Source organism: Myiozetetes cayanensis, unplaced genomic scaffold (assembly GCF_022539395.1).
Source record: "Myiozetetes cayanensis isolate MyiCay16 unplaced genomic scaffold, myiCay2020 scf15, whole genome shotgun sequence".
In the NCBI taxonomy this organism is placed as follows: Eukaryota; Metazoa; Chordata; class Aves; order Passeriformes; family Tyrannidae; genus Myiozetetes; species Myiozetetes cayanensis.
The window spans coordinates 10,894,065-10,911,885 of NW_026087159.1; the positions used below are offsets into that span (position 1 = coordinate 10,894,065).

A 17,821-nucleotide genomic window follows, 5' to 3' on the forward strand; every position below is an offset into this window, starting at 1 on the left:
CTGACCAGTGTCCATACAAAGCAAGTCCTGAGGTCATCTCACAGCCTTGGGAAGTTCTTGGCTGCCAGGTATCTATGGCAGAATAGTCCTAGCACCTGATTTTTTGAAAGCAGGATGTGAGGGAACTACTCTCTAAATTTGTTCTTTTTGCTGGTGGAGGAGTGGCTGGACATGATCCAGCAATGTGCACTTGGAGCCCAGAAAGCCAAATTTGTCCTGGGCTGCATCCAAAGCAGTGTGGGCAGCAGGTCAAGGCGAGGGTTCTGCTCCTCTACTCTGCTCTGGTGAGACCCCACCTGGAGTGCTGCATCCAGCCCTGGGGTCTCCAGCACAGGAAGGACACTGACCTGCTGGAGGAGGAGGCCAGCAAGATGATTAGAGGGACGGAGCACCTCTCCTGGAAGGAAGGGCTGAGAGAACTGATATTGTTCAGCCTGGCTTCAGGGTGACACAACAGAGGCCTTCCCGTGCTTGAAGGGAGCCTACAAGAAAGGTGAAGAGAGACTTTTAACAGGACAAGGGGGAATGGCTTTAAACTGACAGAGAGCAGATATACAATAGATATTAGGAAGAAACTCTTCCCTGTGAGGGTGGTGAGGCCCTGGCACAGGTTGCCCAGAGGAGCTGTGGCTGCCCCATCCCTGGAAGCGTTCAGGGCCAGGCTGGATGGGGCTTTGAGCAACTTGGTCTAGTGTGAGGTGTCCCCAGCCCATGGCTGGGGGATTGTAACTGGATGAACTTTAAGGTCCCTTCTACCCTAAACCATTTTATGATGATTCAGTGAAATCAGGAGAAGACATCAACAGAGGACTGTAGTAAGAACTGATATGCAAATGCAGTCCTGACGAGTATAAAAGCCACTGCCTTGTTCCTTAACGTGATAAATTGATTTATTCTAGCGCAGAACAACTGCTAAGAGTCAGTCTGCAGATAATCTGAAGAGCCAGTCGTTGAGGGACAAATGCTGAAGGTCTTGCAGGCAAATCATGAGAACACCGAGACCACGAGTCAAGCTGCTGTTAAGGCAAATTAGCACTGAACTGTGCTGAGTGATGGAGGCGGTGAGGCAGATTGCCGTTATGTAACGTGAAAGGTAAACAGGAAACGCTGACCCTCTGTCTGCTCCCGGAGCTGGGGGCTCTGGGGGGCCGTGCTGGGCGCCGCTCACGGATCCCTGCCGGACGGGGGGTTATCCCCGTTTCCCTCCTTGCCCCAGACTCCGCGGCAGCGCCGAGCCAGGAACACGCACCTGGGAGCCAAACACCGTCCGCGGTGACGTCTGTCTGTCTGTCTGTCTGCCTGTCCTGCGGGCTGGGCCAGAACTGAACACGGGGCTTGTGCCACGGGAAGAGCGCCCACAGCAACCTCCGCCCCGCCCGGGGCAGGGGCCGTGTGGGGGAGCGGCACAAGAGTTTATTCTCCCTGCACGCGGGGCACAGCAGGGCCGGGACCACCCGATCCCCGCTCCGGGGACACAGCAGTGCCGGGATTTGCCTCCCGATCCCCGCTCAGGGGGTTCGGCAGTGCCGGGACCCCCCGATCCACAGCGGGCAGCGGGAGCTGCGAGCGGAGCCCTCCATCGCCCGGCCCCCCCCGCTCCGGCAGCGCCGCCACGCGGCCCCGGCCGCGCAGGGCCCGACGGGAGCTGTAGTCCTGAGGCAGCAGCGCCGCGAAGCCCGTTCGGCAGAGAGGACTACAACTCCCATCGTGCCTCGGGGCTCCCCCCACATTCCCCCTCCCCGCTCTCCCCTGCCTGGCACCGCAGCTGCGATCGCGGAGCGGGGCCGGGGCCGGGGCGAAGCGCCGTGAGGGGCCGCGCGATGTGGCTGAAGCCCGAGGAGGTGCTGCTGAAAAATGCCCTCAAGCTGTGGGTGCAGGAGCGCTCCAACCAGTACTTCGTGCTGCAGAGGCGGCGGGGCTACGGCGAGGAGGGCGGAGGCGGGCTGGCAGGTACTGCCAGGGGCAGGGGCAGGGGCAGGGCTGGCGCGGGAGGAGGGCGGTCTGCCGGCCCTGGGACCCCCGCCCAGCGGGGCAGGGAGAGCGCTCGGCCGCGAACGGCAGCCCTGGAGCTTGGTGGATTTCTCCTGGGGCTCTTCTGTCCCTCCTTTCGGCCCCAGGTGCAGCAGAGCCCGGCGGGGGCACCGGGCAGGGCTGGGGCTCGGAGCAGCCCGCACCGCTCCATGGGCAGCCCGGTGGAAGGGGACGCGGCTGGACAAGGACGGATCGGGCTGGCTTTGGCAAAATGCTCGTTTCCAGATCCCTTTTCCTGTGTGTATCTGGGGCTGTTTGAGATGAGCTCCTGCTCAGGCATTTCTGGTCGCTTATTTTAAAAGCGAGTATGTGGTTTGATGGAGCTTGTCGGGAGGGGCGGGTCCGGAAAGTGACAGGGCATTGATCACTGCATAATAAACTTTATTTCATGAGAACTTCAAGGCATGGACCCGAATGTCTGTTTTTAATTCTTGTCTGTTTGTATCATTCGGCACTGCAGGGGCCCCAGCTACCTCTGAGACCTCTGTGGTGGTGGTGGCTATTCTGAGTAGAACCGACTCTTTCATAGTCTGCTGGTGTCTGTCACTGACCCTGTCAAGGAGAAAAGAGCTACAGGGAATCAGCCCAAAGTTCTTCCGCGGTGGGATGTGGTTCTCGAGTGTTTTGCATCTCTCCGGGCTCTCTCTAATTGTGCTATCCTAAAGCAAGCTATGTTAAACATGGGCCAGATTGTCCTGTGGAAACGTTTATTAATTCTGCTGGATGAAACCACAAAGTCCAAACTTCTGGCTGGTGAATTTCTGATGTAGAAATGGCCCTCACAGCTGGAGGTGGGGCATTCTTCATTGGCATCTGAACCACTGGCAGGGCGAATGGAAAGTGTGAAAAGAAAGCATCACAAAACCTCAGGTTGTCTTCTAGGCATATAATAGTATTATAGATAGATGGCTAACGTAAGGCTTTGGCTTAGAACCAAGGATGATATATTGCAGGCTTGGAAGTCTTGTGAGGATCAGGCTTGATGGTCTGTTCTCTGCCTTGATATATTTGGAAGCCAAGGAAATTGATTTGGTATGAAGGTTGTCTTTTTGTGTGATAAAATTCACTTAAGGACTGTGATTAAAATGGAACAATGAGAACTGGAATTAGTTGTTCATCTGAAAACCTCTTCATAGGCTCACAGCTGGGCCTTCCTGGTGCCCTTTGGGTTTTGGTGAAGGTGAGGCTTCTATCACTGCTCTCCTATCCTTGATGGCTTTTGACAATGTGGGAAAAGAACTGGATGCATAGCTGTTGTACTATGCTTTTTTTTTTTATGTTGGCGTTGCATGTTTTATTTCTCTAGCTTTTCTTCTAGACCCTTAACAGATTTCATCTGAGCAAGTTAAGTTTTTCACTGGACAGAAGCAAAAAGAGTGAGATGTCCTTAAGATTAACAAGACAGTTGGATAAAAATGCAGTTACATTTGTGTTTGCAGGTTTTGAAATATTCAAACCTGCTAGATATAAGCCAGCATGATTTGCTATGCCTAAGTTTAATTTGATATTGCTGTGTGTCACTCGAGAAAATTAGAGCTTCCTTTAGGAGAAAGAAAAGCACAGCTGTTGTCTTAGGAAATCATCACAAATGTACCAGTAAAATCATGCGCTCCTGAAGAGCATTTTGCAGCTGGTGAGACAAGGCTGGAGGTGACTGGCAGCACTGAGGGACTGATAGCACTGAGGAGACAGCAGCAAAGGATTCCCCAAAATGCAGGGATACACTTGGTTAGACAGGCTTTAAGGAGGGGAGATGTGAGTTTTGAGGAAGCAGCCAGTATCTGGAGAAAAGTACATACTAAGGAGCAAAAGATAAATGACAGCAGAGACACTTACCTGAAGGAAGGCAGAGAATTCTGGTGCAGTCCTAGATGCAGAATGAAGGCTGCAGTTGGATTTGTTTGGTTGATCCCTTTGGACTGGTAGTTACAGCAGGACCAGTTTGTAATCTGTGGGTGATACAGGGAGCTGTTGTGGCCTGTGTGCACACCCAGCACAGCTCTGAGTTGGCTCGGGTGGGTGACACTGAAACATGTTGGGCTGGTTGTGCTCAGCCTCGGCTCTCTTCCTGCAGATGTGCACCTGCTTAACTTTACATTTCATTCTCTTTCCATTTTAGACCTCCCCTAAGGATACAGGTGCTGTAACCTGTCTGACTGGTTCTCCACTGGATAGTTGTCATATGACAGACTGTCCCAAGGTGTGACTGTGTCCTCTGTTTGTTCTGTCTTCTGCAGAGCCGCTCTGGGAGAGGTGCTCAGGTTTTTCAGAGTGTATGGATAAGAATACAGTCGTGAATGCATGTGCTGTAACCAAAGTCTAATGGAATTGAGCATGCTGGTCACAAAACTCTAGCTTTGGTTCTAGTGCAGGCAGGACCTTGATTAGGAGATGGGGATTTCAGGAGTAGTGATGCGAATGAGCATTTGGTGTCATAAAATTGCAGCCTTGCTTTTGTGAGCAAACAAATTGTTTTCTGTTTGTTTTCTGCTTCCACAGTTTCCATTTTTCTCTTTCTGCTTGACAAAGATGAGTGAAATGCAACTGTGAGAGTAGAAAAACTTAAAAGTGAAATATCTGGTTGGAACTAGTCTTCCCTGCTTGTTATATTGGTGTGCTTAGAAAGGTAGGGAGAACCCTTGCGTTTTACTGTAATTAATTACTGACCTCAAAGGCACTGATACACATTAGAGGAGAGACCAGGCCTGTGCTAACTTTGCTGCAGAAGAGTAGTGCTCTGTTAAAAACAAGACAGAAAGCATGTTTGCTTCTGATTCTTCATCAGTAAAAGGAAACTGATATCAGTGTTTGCATTACACTATTCCCACAAAGGATAGGAAGGAGTCAGATTACTGTAAATAAAGCAGAACCTTAGCAAAAAAAAAGCTGTAACTGATACTATTCTAGGGGAAAAAAATCTTTGAGACTGTGGGTTGAAATGGACCCAAAACTCTGCCAATATTAGTACTCTCTTGATGTGCTTGGTGAAATAAATATTGAAGAACAAAGTGATGTTGCTTCCAAATGGCAAAATGCTGAGCAGTTATTGACATGTAATATATTGACTTTATTGCCCTAACTCGGTACCACTGAGAGCAAAATTCATTGCTGATATGTTTTTGGGGCATGTCTCTGAGCTAATGTTGGTTTTTTGCTAACCAAGTCTTTTATAGACTCCTGTGAAGAACATATCCGTGTTTCAAACCTATTCTTAATTCCCTCTATTTTTTTTTTTCCTAGGGTATTTTACCCTATTTACTGAAGTATCTAAGGTATTTCCCAGTAGTTTTACTCAGGCAGCTAGGAAACTGAAGATGTTTTCTAAAAGCATTTCCCCATAAATACATGTCACCTTCTGTAGGTACAGCTGAAGTTGTTCCCTGAGCGAGACAGAAGGATGATTTAGGTGGAATCCCCAGGAGAGACTGTGGGGTCTCACTTTGAGCAGAGATGAAAGTAGGTGACCCTCTGTAGGTTATCCCTAAAATTGTTTCCCTTTGGAAAATAGCAATCCATCAGAGTGCTTCCTGAGAATCACCCAAGAACTTGAGAGTACAGAAACCCTGACTGATAATAAAGTACTCCAAACACTGGCAGTCATGGAGCACTTTCAGGAGAAGGGTAAGAAGGTGAGTGATCCTCTCCTTATTCCTCACAGTTGTGCCAGCAGCCATAGCCATGGAATTAGTTTGTACTGTACTGAGGGAGTGTTGATAGTCCAAGATCCCATTCCTGGACACAGCAGCACTGACTGGTGGCACCGCTGCAGTGACCTGGTACAGTTTAGTGTGTCTAAAATCCAGTGTCCTTCCAAGCAGACAGAAGCTGTGACGGCATTTTAAGGAGTGCTGCTTTCTAGTGTGCTGCTGTAACCCTTGGCTCAAACTGAGGTGCATTAGCCTTATGAATGCTCAAAAATGTCCTTGTACTGTATATTATAACAGAAAATATTATTAGGAGAATTGTGAATGAAATAATGCTGAAGCAAAGCCAACTTTGAGATCAGCTCAGTGTAATGACTCATTCAGTAAGCCAAAGCTCTTTAAACAGACATAAATGTTGTTACTTATTCAGTGTCTTTCTTCAGTCAGGAACTACAGAATAATTTTACTTTCCTGCAGCAACTTTCAATCTATGAATTGCAGAAAGACCAGAGAGTGTTTTTGTTTGATGTAATGTACTGGTCTATTTTGGTTTTTTGTTGGTTTTGTTTCTTTGTTTGTGTTTGTGGTTTTTTTATAATTATTTACTTCTGTGTTTTTGAAGAGAAGCAAAAGCATTTTGGAACTTGAATAGTCACAGTAAGATAGTCCCACATGCTCTGTGCTGAAGGTGTGTCCTTAGGAAATGCATGCTCTGAGGCTGTGTGTGTAGACATTTCAATTTTGCCATATTTTGCTTTCTTGTATTCTTTTACCATTGCTGTTTTTCAGAATTTGAGAGGGGGTTAATGGAAAGAAAGTGGGCCACAAAGTACAAGAAGCCAACCCAAAATTTCTGAAATAACTTTTCAGGGATGCATTTGAAATTGTCTAAATCTAGTGCTGCTATAGTATATTAAAAGCCAGAATCAAAAGATCATTTTCCATTAAACAGGGAAGGGTATTTAAAGATTTAAAGGTGTTGTAAGTGATATATTAGCTTTGCATGCCAGCTCTCTACCCTAATAGCATTTTTGGGAATACCGTGCATCCATGATCTCAGCAGGTTTGTAGAACAAACTTTACAGCATCTCTGGGTAATTGTGTTATGCTTTTTGGGAATCTCATCTCTTATTTTGCTATTCTTTGGTAGGAGAATAAGAGCCTTGTGTGCTTGCTTCAATAGCTTTGCTTCAGTTGGACTTTCTGATTCTGTGGCCATGCTAGAATGGTGCAAACATAGGAAATACAGGAAAGAAGCATAAGATACTTTTGCTTGTATTTTTGTTTCTGTTGTAACAAGAAAATGTTTTATTTAGCATCAGGAAGCAAAAGCTTATGTTTTTTCTTCAGTATGGATTTTTCTTTTAGAATTCCCTGGTTCTTAGATTTGAAAGGAACTGTTAAGATATCTGGGTTAATATTTTTATTACTATGCAGCGAGAGAGAATGACTTTGCTGGCCAGTATAAAATGCACATTCATTTTCCCAGGAAACGTTTTGCAGTTCTGGAGAGATGAAGTCTGTCTCCTTAATGAAATTAGTATATTTTGTTCTGTATCCTGTTAAATGGAAGCTAATTTAACACTTTCCAGCAGGGAGGTGACATAGCCAATTATGGTCTTCCAACGGCTCTTTCCTGTGACTGGAAAACAGAACAACAGTCAATGACTAATTAAGAGGTAGTTCAATTACTGCCTGTGCTCACTGAATGCTGGGAGCAGCCCTGTTATGTTTCTAGTTGTCCCCTGGTTTCCCACACTGCATGGGCTGTCTCTTCCATGGGGGTCATATCCAAAAACTTTTTCATCCTCGTTGTGTGTCTGTAATGGCTTTTACTGGATCTAAGCATCATCACCTCTCAAAGAAGTTCCTCTGGGAGTACTTTGTGCTCAATTGTGCTTTGTATTTTCTCAGAGTTCATTAGTCCTCACTTGGGCAGCATTCCTGTTCCTTAAGAAACGAGAGAAGAGGGGAGTGTATGTTTCCAGACTTCACTTTGACTGTGCTGTGTACATCTTCTTAAACCCAACAGGTCTCCTGGTGGGAACATTAGATGCAGTGTTGGACTCTACGTCGAAAGTCGCCCCGTTTCGCATCCTGCACCAGACTCCAGACTCTCAGGTCTACTGGTCCATCGCGTGCGGTACGTCCTGGGCTCGTGCAGGGAAAGAGGAGGGTGCAAAGAATGGGGTCAGTTTTTGGGTCAGTCCTCTCGTATCATTATTCGTTCTCATCACCTCTCCTTGGTTTAAAATCATTTGTGAACCTGAGATTGGCAGCAGTGTGTGGTTCCAGTTGTTCGGAATAAACCTATGGGCTCTTCCTCTTACACCGTCTGATCTCCTGCCTTCGCAGGAGTCCATCAGGTACCACGGCCTTTGGGTGCTCACAGAGTGACAGAGGCACAATCTTTTCTCCTGTAAGCTGCAAGTGTAACTTAACACAGTTCAGGGTGGACTCCTAAGGGACAGCTTATCCCAAAGTGTGCTGTAGGTAGGAATAACAGTAACTGCTTATCCTAATACTTCTGTCTGGTTTGTCTTTGCATGTTAAAACAAACCAGGTTCCCAGTCATGATCAGAGCTGAATTATTCCTCATATCAGTTGCTCTTGTAGTATAAACGTTCTTTCTCTTTCTCATGTTGCATTATTAATCAGTAGGAATGGAAAAGTAAATTAACCTTAAGGGTAGAGGATGTGATTTTTTCCTAGGTCATGTTTTTTGATAGTGTGGCAGACAGGGTTTATTTTGTTGTGAGGTTTTTTTGGGGGGTTGGTTGGTTTGGTTTCTTTTTTTTTTTTTTTTTTAAGTTTTTATTTTCACTTTAAGTTTTGCAGCTTCTCCTGAAAATGAAGTCTTAATTGCTTTCTACAGGCTGCTTAATTAATGGCTGTCCAAAGAGACCTCCATTCCCAAAGTTGAGAGGAGCCTTTTATTCTTTGCATGCATCGTTGTTTTTTCTTCTGAGGCATGGTCTTGTGTTCATATTGAAATCAATTAATATTGTCATGTGGTCTAATGCTGAAGAGTCATTGCTGTGGAATTAATCTATTTCTTAAGTTTTTTAAAAGCTCCGAATGCATCTATATTACAGGGAAAGAGAACCGTGTATTTTAGTTAATTTTCCTCACTTTGATGTATTTTAATTAGTAGTGTTCTTTAAGGAAACAAGACTCCATCTAGACTTCTCTGGGCTCTCAGCCTTCCTTTTAGTTGCCTGTGGCAAAAGATGAGCTTTTCAGGAAATCCTGCCATTTTGCAAACACATATGTGCATGATTAATTGCCCTAGGAACAGTTAGGCTGTTGTTACATTGGATTTTGTTGTTATCTCTTTATTAGGAATCTTCAGTGCATCACCTTAAATGAAAACTTGTGCCTCTTGCTGTCTTTTCTATGCAGTTAGCTGTCTGCAAAATACAGATTTGTTCTTGTAGCTTTAATTTAATGTAATTCATTGCATGTCATTTGAAAAGGGCAGCCTTATTAAGCGGATGGAATTTGAACAGTTTGTGAATTGGCAGTAAATACATTTCAGGACCACTTCTGAAGTCATCAGAACTGGTGGTGACAGGCTATCAAAAAGGTACTTTGGGTACATCTATTGGAAGTATACTCTGGGGAATTCTACTGCCATCAGGTCAGCCCTTGGGAAAATACAAAGGGTAGTCTTCATCTTAGGACTGAATTTATGTAAATTCTGTGCCACACAAATATACTTTACACCAAAAGGTTACATAATGTAATTGTACTTTTTGTTAGAAAACAGATTGTTTGTTCCAGGAAGAAATTGATGGGATGACACTTTGTTCCTGCTCTATATATTAAGGATCTGAAACAGTGCTCCTAAGCCATTTAAACAATTATTAAATAGTTTCATCTTTCTTATGTCCCCTATGTGCATCTGATTCACGCTGTGACTCAAATAATTGGTCTACATGGGTAGTCTGAGAAAAAGAATTACTTTTGCTCTTTAATTGCTGTGTTAATTACTCTTCATATAATTTTTAAGTGCTGTTGCAAATCTACCTGGTGTAATACAGTCTGACTATTTAACTGTATTTAGAGCAATTTCTATTCATTCCCAAGGCCACTTTAATTAATTCTGTGGAGTCTGTTGAAAGTTGTTTAATTAGCCTTTAAAAAGTAAGCTGAGAAAAAAGCAATTGTTAAAGGTGTGTTCTTGCTTGGGGGTATTGGTAGCATGTAATTACACTGACTGATTTGATTTGTGAGCATTCTTGTGGAGGATGAAGCTACCAATTAATTTATATTCTAGAATACCTTTATTCAAATCTATATGAATTCTTTCCCTCTCTTTCCCTCTCCCTGTCCCCCAGCATGTGTTGGGGAGTCACCTGTCTTTAAAGCACTGACTCGGCAGTGAATTTGCTGGAACTCTACTGTTACATTCATGTCATCTCAATCTTTGCTGCCTCCTGGTGATGTTTGCTTTACATCCTCACGTGTTAGAGGGGATTTTGCACAGCAGGTCCCAGTCTTGAAGTTCTGATCTGGAAACTGTTATGGGCCAGTGATCAAAGAGCTGAGGATATCAAAGGCCTAGATTTCATTTTCTTCTGAGCCTCATGTGTTTGGTCTCACATTTCCCACATTCTAGGCTATTAGACTGGCAGTGTTGTAGGGATGCTGAGTCTGTGCTGGGGAGGTGCTGCAGAGAGGAAGGGACTGTCAGTCCAAGTCAGGCTTTAGCACCGAGCCCACACAGTGCTGACAAAGCTGTGATGCTTCTGGATCTAAAGGCCAGAAATAGAGCTGCATAAAGGGCTTGAAAGATAAAACCACAGCATTGCACATGTTTAATGTGCACCAAGTACCTTTGCAGTGTACACAAGAGATAACAAGAAATTTGAGACTTGTGATTTGGGCTTGTGTAGCTAAATTACTCTGCAGATCAGGAATTTGCTAAGTATTCTCTTGATTAATACTTTTAGTGAAAGTCTCTTCTGATTTTAAGCAATACTAACTTTCTCTTTTAATCAGGATCCAGCAGAGAAGAAATAACAGAACACTGGGAGTGGTTAGAACACAATGTTATGAAGACTTTATCTGTATTTGATTCAAATGAAGATATTACGAGCTTTGTCCAGGGAAAGATAAGAGTAAGTAATAGGCACGTGACATAATTGGGAAAGCTAACTATTTTTTTTCTCTAACCATACGTGCATAATATGTTCCCTGTAGAATATCCAAGTACAGCATTGTACAGCTGCTTAATTCTGGTTGAATAGTATGTTACTGTTAACTTTAACACACTCCAGTGTTCATGTTTCTCTGCCCTACAGCCAAGTAAGGTTGTTTGACATGTGCTGTGTGTAGGCAGGTGCGTATATGACATGGATGCATATATAAAATAACAGGATTTTTTGTTTTAGGGTTTGATTGCTGAAGAGGGAAAAAGTTCTTTTGTAAAAGAAGATGATCCTGAGAAGTTTCGTGAAGGTCTCATGAAGTTTGAGAAGTGTTTTGGATTACCAGAGCAGGAGAAGTTGATTACCTATTACTCATGCAGTTACTGGAAGGGCAGAGTGCCCTGTCAAGGATGGCTTTATCTCAGTACCAACTTCCTTAGCTTTTACTCATTTTTGCTTGGAGCAGAAGGTAAGTAAGCCTGGATGCTAAGCCTAGTCCCTTCATACTATGCTGCTGTCTTTTAGATTAGGGAGAATTTTTCCCGAGGGAGCTATTTTGCATGTGAGCAGATGTCAACACAGGAGAGAAAAAACTGCCAACATAATTTATGGAAATGAATACATTTGTGTAACTTACTACACAATATCCATTAGTTTGCTTCCTCCATACAAGCTTCAGAAAGAAGACAGACAGTTGCAGTTGACTGTAGCTAAAAGCTGTCCATCATCTTTAGATCATGCTGCATTATTAAGATTACAGTTATGTCTTCACAGACAGGTGCACTACACACTGGTGATAATTGCACATACCTTTTTTTTCCCCTGGTTTCAAACATTAGCTTGAAATGCCCAAACAAATGCCTCAAATAGTGTGAACTGTAACTGTATTTATGTGAAAAATGAAAAGCATAAAGAAAATAGGATGCTTTCAAAGCTAATTTTTGTCTGTACTGGGAGAGGCCATAGCTAATGGTCACAGTTCCTCTGCATGCCAAACGTGGTTGATTTAATTTAGCAGCCCTGTTGGTGAGCTGTTGAAAGGGGTTGGCTCATATGATGGTGTGTGTTTGCCATTTGCAGTTCCACATAAGAGCAAAGAAAACATGGTGTAAGCTTGTATTGTCATACATGGTGTGGCTTTTAATGTTTTTCTTTCTATAAAGTTCATTCTAATGGAATTATTTTTTAGGAAATGTGAGGAGAATGGGTTTTGGGCTTGTTAGTCTGTAGCCCTTTCCAAATGTGCTACCATTTAACTATGTTGCTTTATTATATTTTATTAGTGCTGCTGACTACTGCTTTGCTTTTTTTTCATACAAGAGTAGTAGCTACTGAGAAGTGACTCACATCTCCTTATCTTTGTATTTTCAGTAAAACTTATTATCTCCTGGGATGAGATATCAAGACTTGAGAAGACTTCCAATGTGATTCTGACAGAGAGCATTCATGTATGCTCCCGTGGGGAAGATCATTATTTTTCCATGTTTTTGCACATTAGTGAAACATTCCTTCTCATGGAACAGCTGGCAAACTACGCTGTTAGGAGACTTTTTGACAAGGAAACATTTGAGAATGATCCTGTCCTTCATGACCCTCTGCAAATCACCAAGAGGTGATGTATTGCTTAGAGTTTGTCTATGAGGGCCCAGTACTTGTTTAGGCAAAGGGGAAGAGAATCCTTGTCTCCAGGAGATCTGTAAATGCCAGCAAAGGTGCTGTTCTCTTAACCAAGTGTCTCATTAAAATGTTGGACCACACTGATCCCTAAGTTTGGTAGCAGTGCTGGAGAGGGGTGTTGCTCTACAACCAAAACATTGTTTCCGGCTGCAGTTATCTGTGGAAAATTAGGGTATGGCAGATGTTTACAACATGTGCTGCATTTCTACCTAATTAACCCTCTGTCAGGCCAAAACTGGTTTTAGTTTTAAAGGGATTACTCTGATGTGTGGGGAAACAGAGCAGATCAGGTTGTTAGTATCTTTTTCTGCACTCCCTATAGGCCCTGATTCAGCACAGTGCTTTACTGTGTAAGGACATGATTGAATTTATTCCTGTTCAGTGACGTATTTAAGTATTTTGTTAAGTGGCTGTACAGGTAGGTGTGGTCTGACCCTTTGTTGCCTCTTCAAGCAAAACATTGAACCCTCTAGACTGACCCCATGGATTATGGGAAAGCATGATGTTTTACTGTCTTTTCCCAAGATATTTTTGACTTTTGTATTTGTAAAGACATTTAAAACTCATTTAATTTTTCTTTCCTCTTTCCTGTCTTTTTGTTTTGTTTTGTTTTGTTTTAATCCAGAGGCCTAGAGAGCCGTGCCCACAGTGAGCAGTTTAGTGCATTCTTCAGGCTACCTAAAGAAGAGACCTTGAAGGAAGTTCATGAGTGCTTCTTATGGGTTCCTTTCATTCATTACAACACCCATGGAAAAATGTGCATTTCAGAAAACTACATCTGCTTTGCTAGCCAGGATGGCAGCATGTGCAGTGTAATCATTCCACTAAGAGAGGTAATGTGAACCTTGTGTAGTTTAATGCCAGTTTAGCAGATTTTCATTAGAATCTTCTTACTTTATCTGATGTCATGTGTTTCCCCCTCTCCTGGATACTGCATGTAGGAATTCTGTTTGTAGTTTTGTAAAACTGCTTTCATGTTTCAGATTTGGTTCTATATCCTCTTTCCCTGTTCTATTTACTCCTATTTCTGTAGCTGGGTACAGAATCCAAATTTTTTAAAACTTTAAAAAGAAAAAATGTACTTAGTTCTTGAAGCTGAGTTAATGAGAGATAAATTAATTCTTGAGACAAAAAGCAAAGAAATGTAGAGGAAAAAAAAAAAACCAAACAACTCTGCATCCCTGTCTTGACTTCTTGTGATCTGGGACATCAGTCTTCCAATGTTAAAAGCTTTTCATCAACATCCAGATTACAGTAGCCTACAAATTAATCAGGTTCTGTAATTGCTCTGTAATTGCTTTACGTGCTCTGTGTGCACACTGCCTGACATAAGACACCTGACATAGGGAGTGAGCTGTACTAATTTCAACAACACTTCGTGTTTCCCACCTACATAAAGCAATGTATTTGATTATCTATAAATAGTCCTGCAAACAATGAAGACTTTCATAAGCTGTGAAAAACAAGAAGAGGCTGCTTTAAAGGAACTTGACTCTAAATTTATTCTTGTGGATTGCCAGTCCCTCGCTGTTTGTTCTACAGTACTGCAGAGTTACCTCATTTCAGTGGTTTACCATTCTTTACCTTTGACAATGTGAATGCATCAGTGATGCCAGTCAACCTAGATCTTCACGATTGTCACACTTGTACTTGGATAATTAAAGTGTATTAACTGCTCTAATCTGTGACTGTTCCATCATGGCAATTAAAGTCAGCTCCTGTTGTCATGTGTTATGACAGCTGTCTTTGACAGGGTATTCCCAGTGGAAATTCAGTCTTGTAAAACTTGTTTCATTTGATTACTTGCAAAAGTCATGTTTTGTCTGCTTTTGGATGGAAAAAAAAAAAGCAACAGCTTCAGCAGGTGTAAGGAGACAAGATATTCAACCTGAGAACTCACAGCTGGGAAAACCTTTTTGAAGATTTCTGATTCTCAGTCAAAAATCTGTTGCATAATTCTTATTACCCTGTGCTAAAATAGCTCCAGGCCACTAAACTTTCAACTTGTAACTTGTGTGCTAATCTGTTTGTGTGGTGCTTCATACCCACTGTTTTCATTTACACGTGTGTTTTTAACAAGCTTGCTCTTTTAGAAGTAAGCTGGTGAAATATCTTGCCTGATTTATGCATCCTTGGTTCCGCAGGTCACAGGGGTGGACAGGGCAGATCCAGCCAACAGAGGAGTCAGCATCAGCACCAAAGGAAAAACAGCTTTTCGTTTCACGGAGGTCAGAGATTTCGAACAGCTGGTGGCAAAGCTCAGAATGAAATGCAATGCAACTTCGAGTCCGCAACACGCCATAACTACAGAGGTAGCTGCTCTGCTAACTCTAATTTCTTAGAACCTGTTTCTAGGAATCAGGTTGTGTGGTCTTACTAAGAGTTTATGTATCATTGTCAATGTTTTGCTGTGTAATGCAGGACTCATAGTTAAAACTGACTCTAGACACAAGGTAGTACAGTGTCCACTGTACCGCTAGATTTCGAGTTGTCTAAATTTTTTTAATTTTCTCTTTTGAAAAAACATGTTCCCATCTCTTATCTTCAGACCATTTACATTAAAACAAAATTCCACTGGTGTGATGTAAAATTGCATGGATCTGTGTCCATTTTTGTCAGCCTATTGTTTGACTCAGGAAGTTGATAGAATGATTGTAAGGTTGTTTCCAGATATGAAGAAGTCCGTATGTGTGGTTTCAGGCATGAAAAATAAGAAACCAATGACAAAACATCCCTAAGAAGCATTATTTATTATATTTGCAGTATCTCTTCCATGAATAATTTACCCTGAAAAAAATTAAGTAGAATCAGCTGGAGTAGCCCTTAAAGTGGCATTTGTAAGAGTGGAGAAGTGTACAAATAAATATCTTTTGGTAGAAAGTAATCAATGAGTCAGCAAAATCTATACCTCCAGATTTTGATTCTTAAAAGACAAAAATGAGCAATAAAAGCAAGATAATTTGATATTGGCAGAAATGCTCAACTGATGAGGGTGCAGCAGAGCCCTGGGGCACCCGGGTGGTGAGGTTTGCTGCTCAGGGTCATTCCCTTTTAGATTACCTTATTTTGAGTTATATCTGCATTATTTTGACATAAGTCATGTACCTCTGGTTTTAAAATTTGGAAAAATAAAGAACTGCCTGTATGAAAGAGAATGGGTTAAACAATGGTGCTACTATGGATGCATTCTGTTTTGGGTTCTTTTCCCTTGTTATTCATTGTGTTTTGAAAAACAATCCCAGTTCTAAAGCGGTTTTTAAGTGTTCTCAGCTTTTCTGTATAGTTCACTGTATGAATGTTTTTATTTTGGTGGTGATGAATGGTCAGACTTCCCTGTCTCTTCTAATTTTCTCAGTTGTCACTGTCAATATTTGTCCTTTCATAATTCAGTTTTTGGCTGTAGAGATGCACTTTGTTTTTTTTCAAGTACTGACTCCTGAAAACCCACCTATGTGGAGCAGTGACTGCTGTTTTTTATTTATTTTGGAAGTCTGTATCTGGTACCTGTAATTTAATATAATAAACAATGATGGTCTGGTATCAGTGCTGCTTCTTGGAGGATTGTTTGTCATTTATAACCACCCACTGTTAAATTTTTTTCAAGGTTGCAGCTGGTTCTGCCTCTGATCATCCAAAGGATTCTGAGGTGGGACCGTCAAAGATGGGTCAGAGAGATAACAGCAAAACTGTGGGTACAGAAGCCCTAATGACTGTCTACCACCCTCAGGATTCTGAGAATCTTGACTCTAAAATGGTAAGGGATAAAATGGCCAACAGTTTGGGGAATCTAATTGCAAAGGACTGAAGTATATCAAAATGTATTCCAGCAAGGCTGCCGATTTCCTCTGGGGCTTTGCCAGTCTTCCTTCATCTGCATTTTCTGTATTTGGAGTCCACAGGGTGCTTCTTTGTGGCTCCATTCAATTTGCTGCTCATCTTGTTTAATAATGATATGCCTTATCTTCATGGAGCTAATTTCTCCTGCTCTTCCACCCCTCAGGGAAGAGTTGGCTGTTTGTTTTATGATAGTGAGCGTGTTTCATTTCTATCTGAATTGTCAGGATACAAAGTCACTACAAATTCTTTGGGAGCAAGGAGAATGTTGTGAGAAATTGACTTAATTTCTTCTTTCCTTCATTCTTTTGCACTGCTGCCCAACAAAGTTATGCTCTGGAGAATGTTTATTTAATTGTTTTTGCTGTATGACATCCAATTTTTGCTTCTCTATAGTGTGTGCAAGAAGACAGATTTTATTTGAAAATAAGTCTTTCAGCAGAACTGGGTAAACTAAGATATGAATTTTTTTTGTTTGTTTGTTTTAGAAATATCAGAACATAAATGTCCTGTCCTTTGGGCAGGGCAAAAGGGAACCTAGATTTTAAAATTCTGGGTTTTGTAGTATTTTGAGCAAAAGTGGACAAAATCTACTTTTCCTTTTGGCACCTTTAATTGTTTTAACAATGTTAAATCTTAGTGCTACATGCACAGAAATTCTCAGCCCTGGAGCCTCACATGAGCTGGAGCACCTTATCAACAGTTACTTTGCTTCAGAGAAATGTTTGTTTGACCTTACTGTGTTGTGGCACTTGTTGGTTTGTGTCAGATGGGATACTGGGTTAGATTTACCTTTTGTCCAAGCTGATGTAGACTTTCTTGTAATAATATACTTTAGAGAATAGCAGGCCATGTAGGAGATGGCATTTTATGCCAAACCTGTGCTGGATTTTGTTCTGATTTGCTTCAGCATTTATTTCACACGTCAGTACAGATGCCAACGCTGTAATTTCCAGTTTACATGAATATAACTTTGAGCAAAATTTACTTTTTTTCTCTGAAACCTGAGGAGAATCTACCAATGTACTTAATACTTGTTGTCTTGTGCTTTTCACAGTTGAAAGAAAAAATGAAGGAACAGTCATGGAACATCCTCTTTGCCGAGCGGGGACATGGTGTCAGTATGTTTCGAACAAAGAAGACTCGAGATCTGGTTGTACGAGGGATCCCAGAGGCCTTAAGAGGAGAGCTCTGGCTGCTCTTCTCAGGTATTGCATAATAAGTCTAACTGGTTCTTTTGGGAACTCTACTGTATGGATGTTCTAGTTACTGACAGTAGTCTAGTTATTGACTTCTAGTTTAACAAAAAGTTCTCTTACCTCTGGCATTTTGTCCAAATCTTTCTGAAGAAAGACACTTCAAAATCACGAACAAGAATTTGCTTATTTTACAACAAACTCCATTGAAACAGAGTAATAGTAATACATGCTGTTCCAGGGGACAGTCAGTTTCAGCAAAGCCTCTTTACCTGCTAAAAAGAAA

General features: G+C 42.3%; 1 protein-coding gene across 1 annotated transcript in view; it reads left to right on the forward strand.

Annotated features, from left to right (window-relative positions):
• The first annotated feature begins 1,791 nt into the window (after positions 1–1,791).
• The window catches only part of TBC1D8B (TBC1 domain family member 8B), a 30,127-nt gene continuing 14,097 nt past the window's right edge, over positions 1,792–17,821 (forward strand). The window contains exons 1-9 of the mRNA XM_050310211.1: positions 1,792–1,950; positions 7,708–7,818; positions 10,680–10,798; positions 11,072–11,297; positions 12,200–12,440; positions 13,131–13,338; positions 14,650–14,817; positions 16,110–16,259; positions 17,397–17,547. Coding sequence (XP_050166168.1) covers positions 1,821–1,950; positions 7,708–7,818; positions 10,680–10,798; positions 11,072–11,297; positions 12,200–12,440; positions 13,131–13,338; positions 14,650–14,817; positions 16,110–16,259; positions 17,397–17,547 — 1,504 coding nt within the window. The 5' untranslated portion in view covers positions 1,792–1,820. The remainder of the gene's footprint in view (positions 1,951–7,707; positions 7,819–10,679; positions 10,799–11,071; positions 11,298–12,199; positions 12,441–13,130; positions 13,339–14,649; positions 14,818–16,109; positions 16,260–17,396; positions 17,548–17,821) is intronic.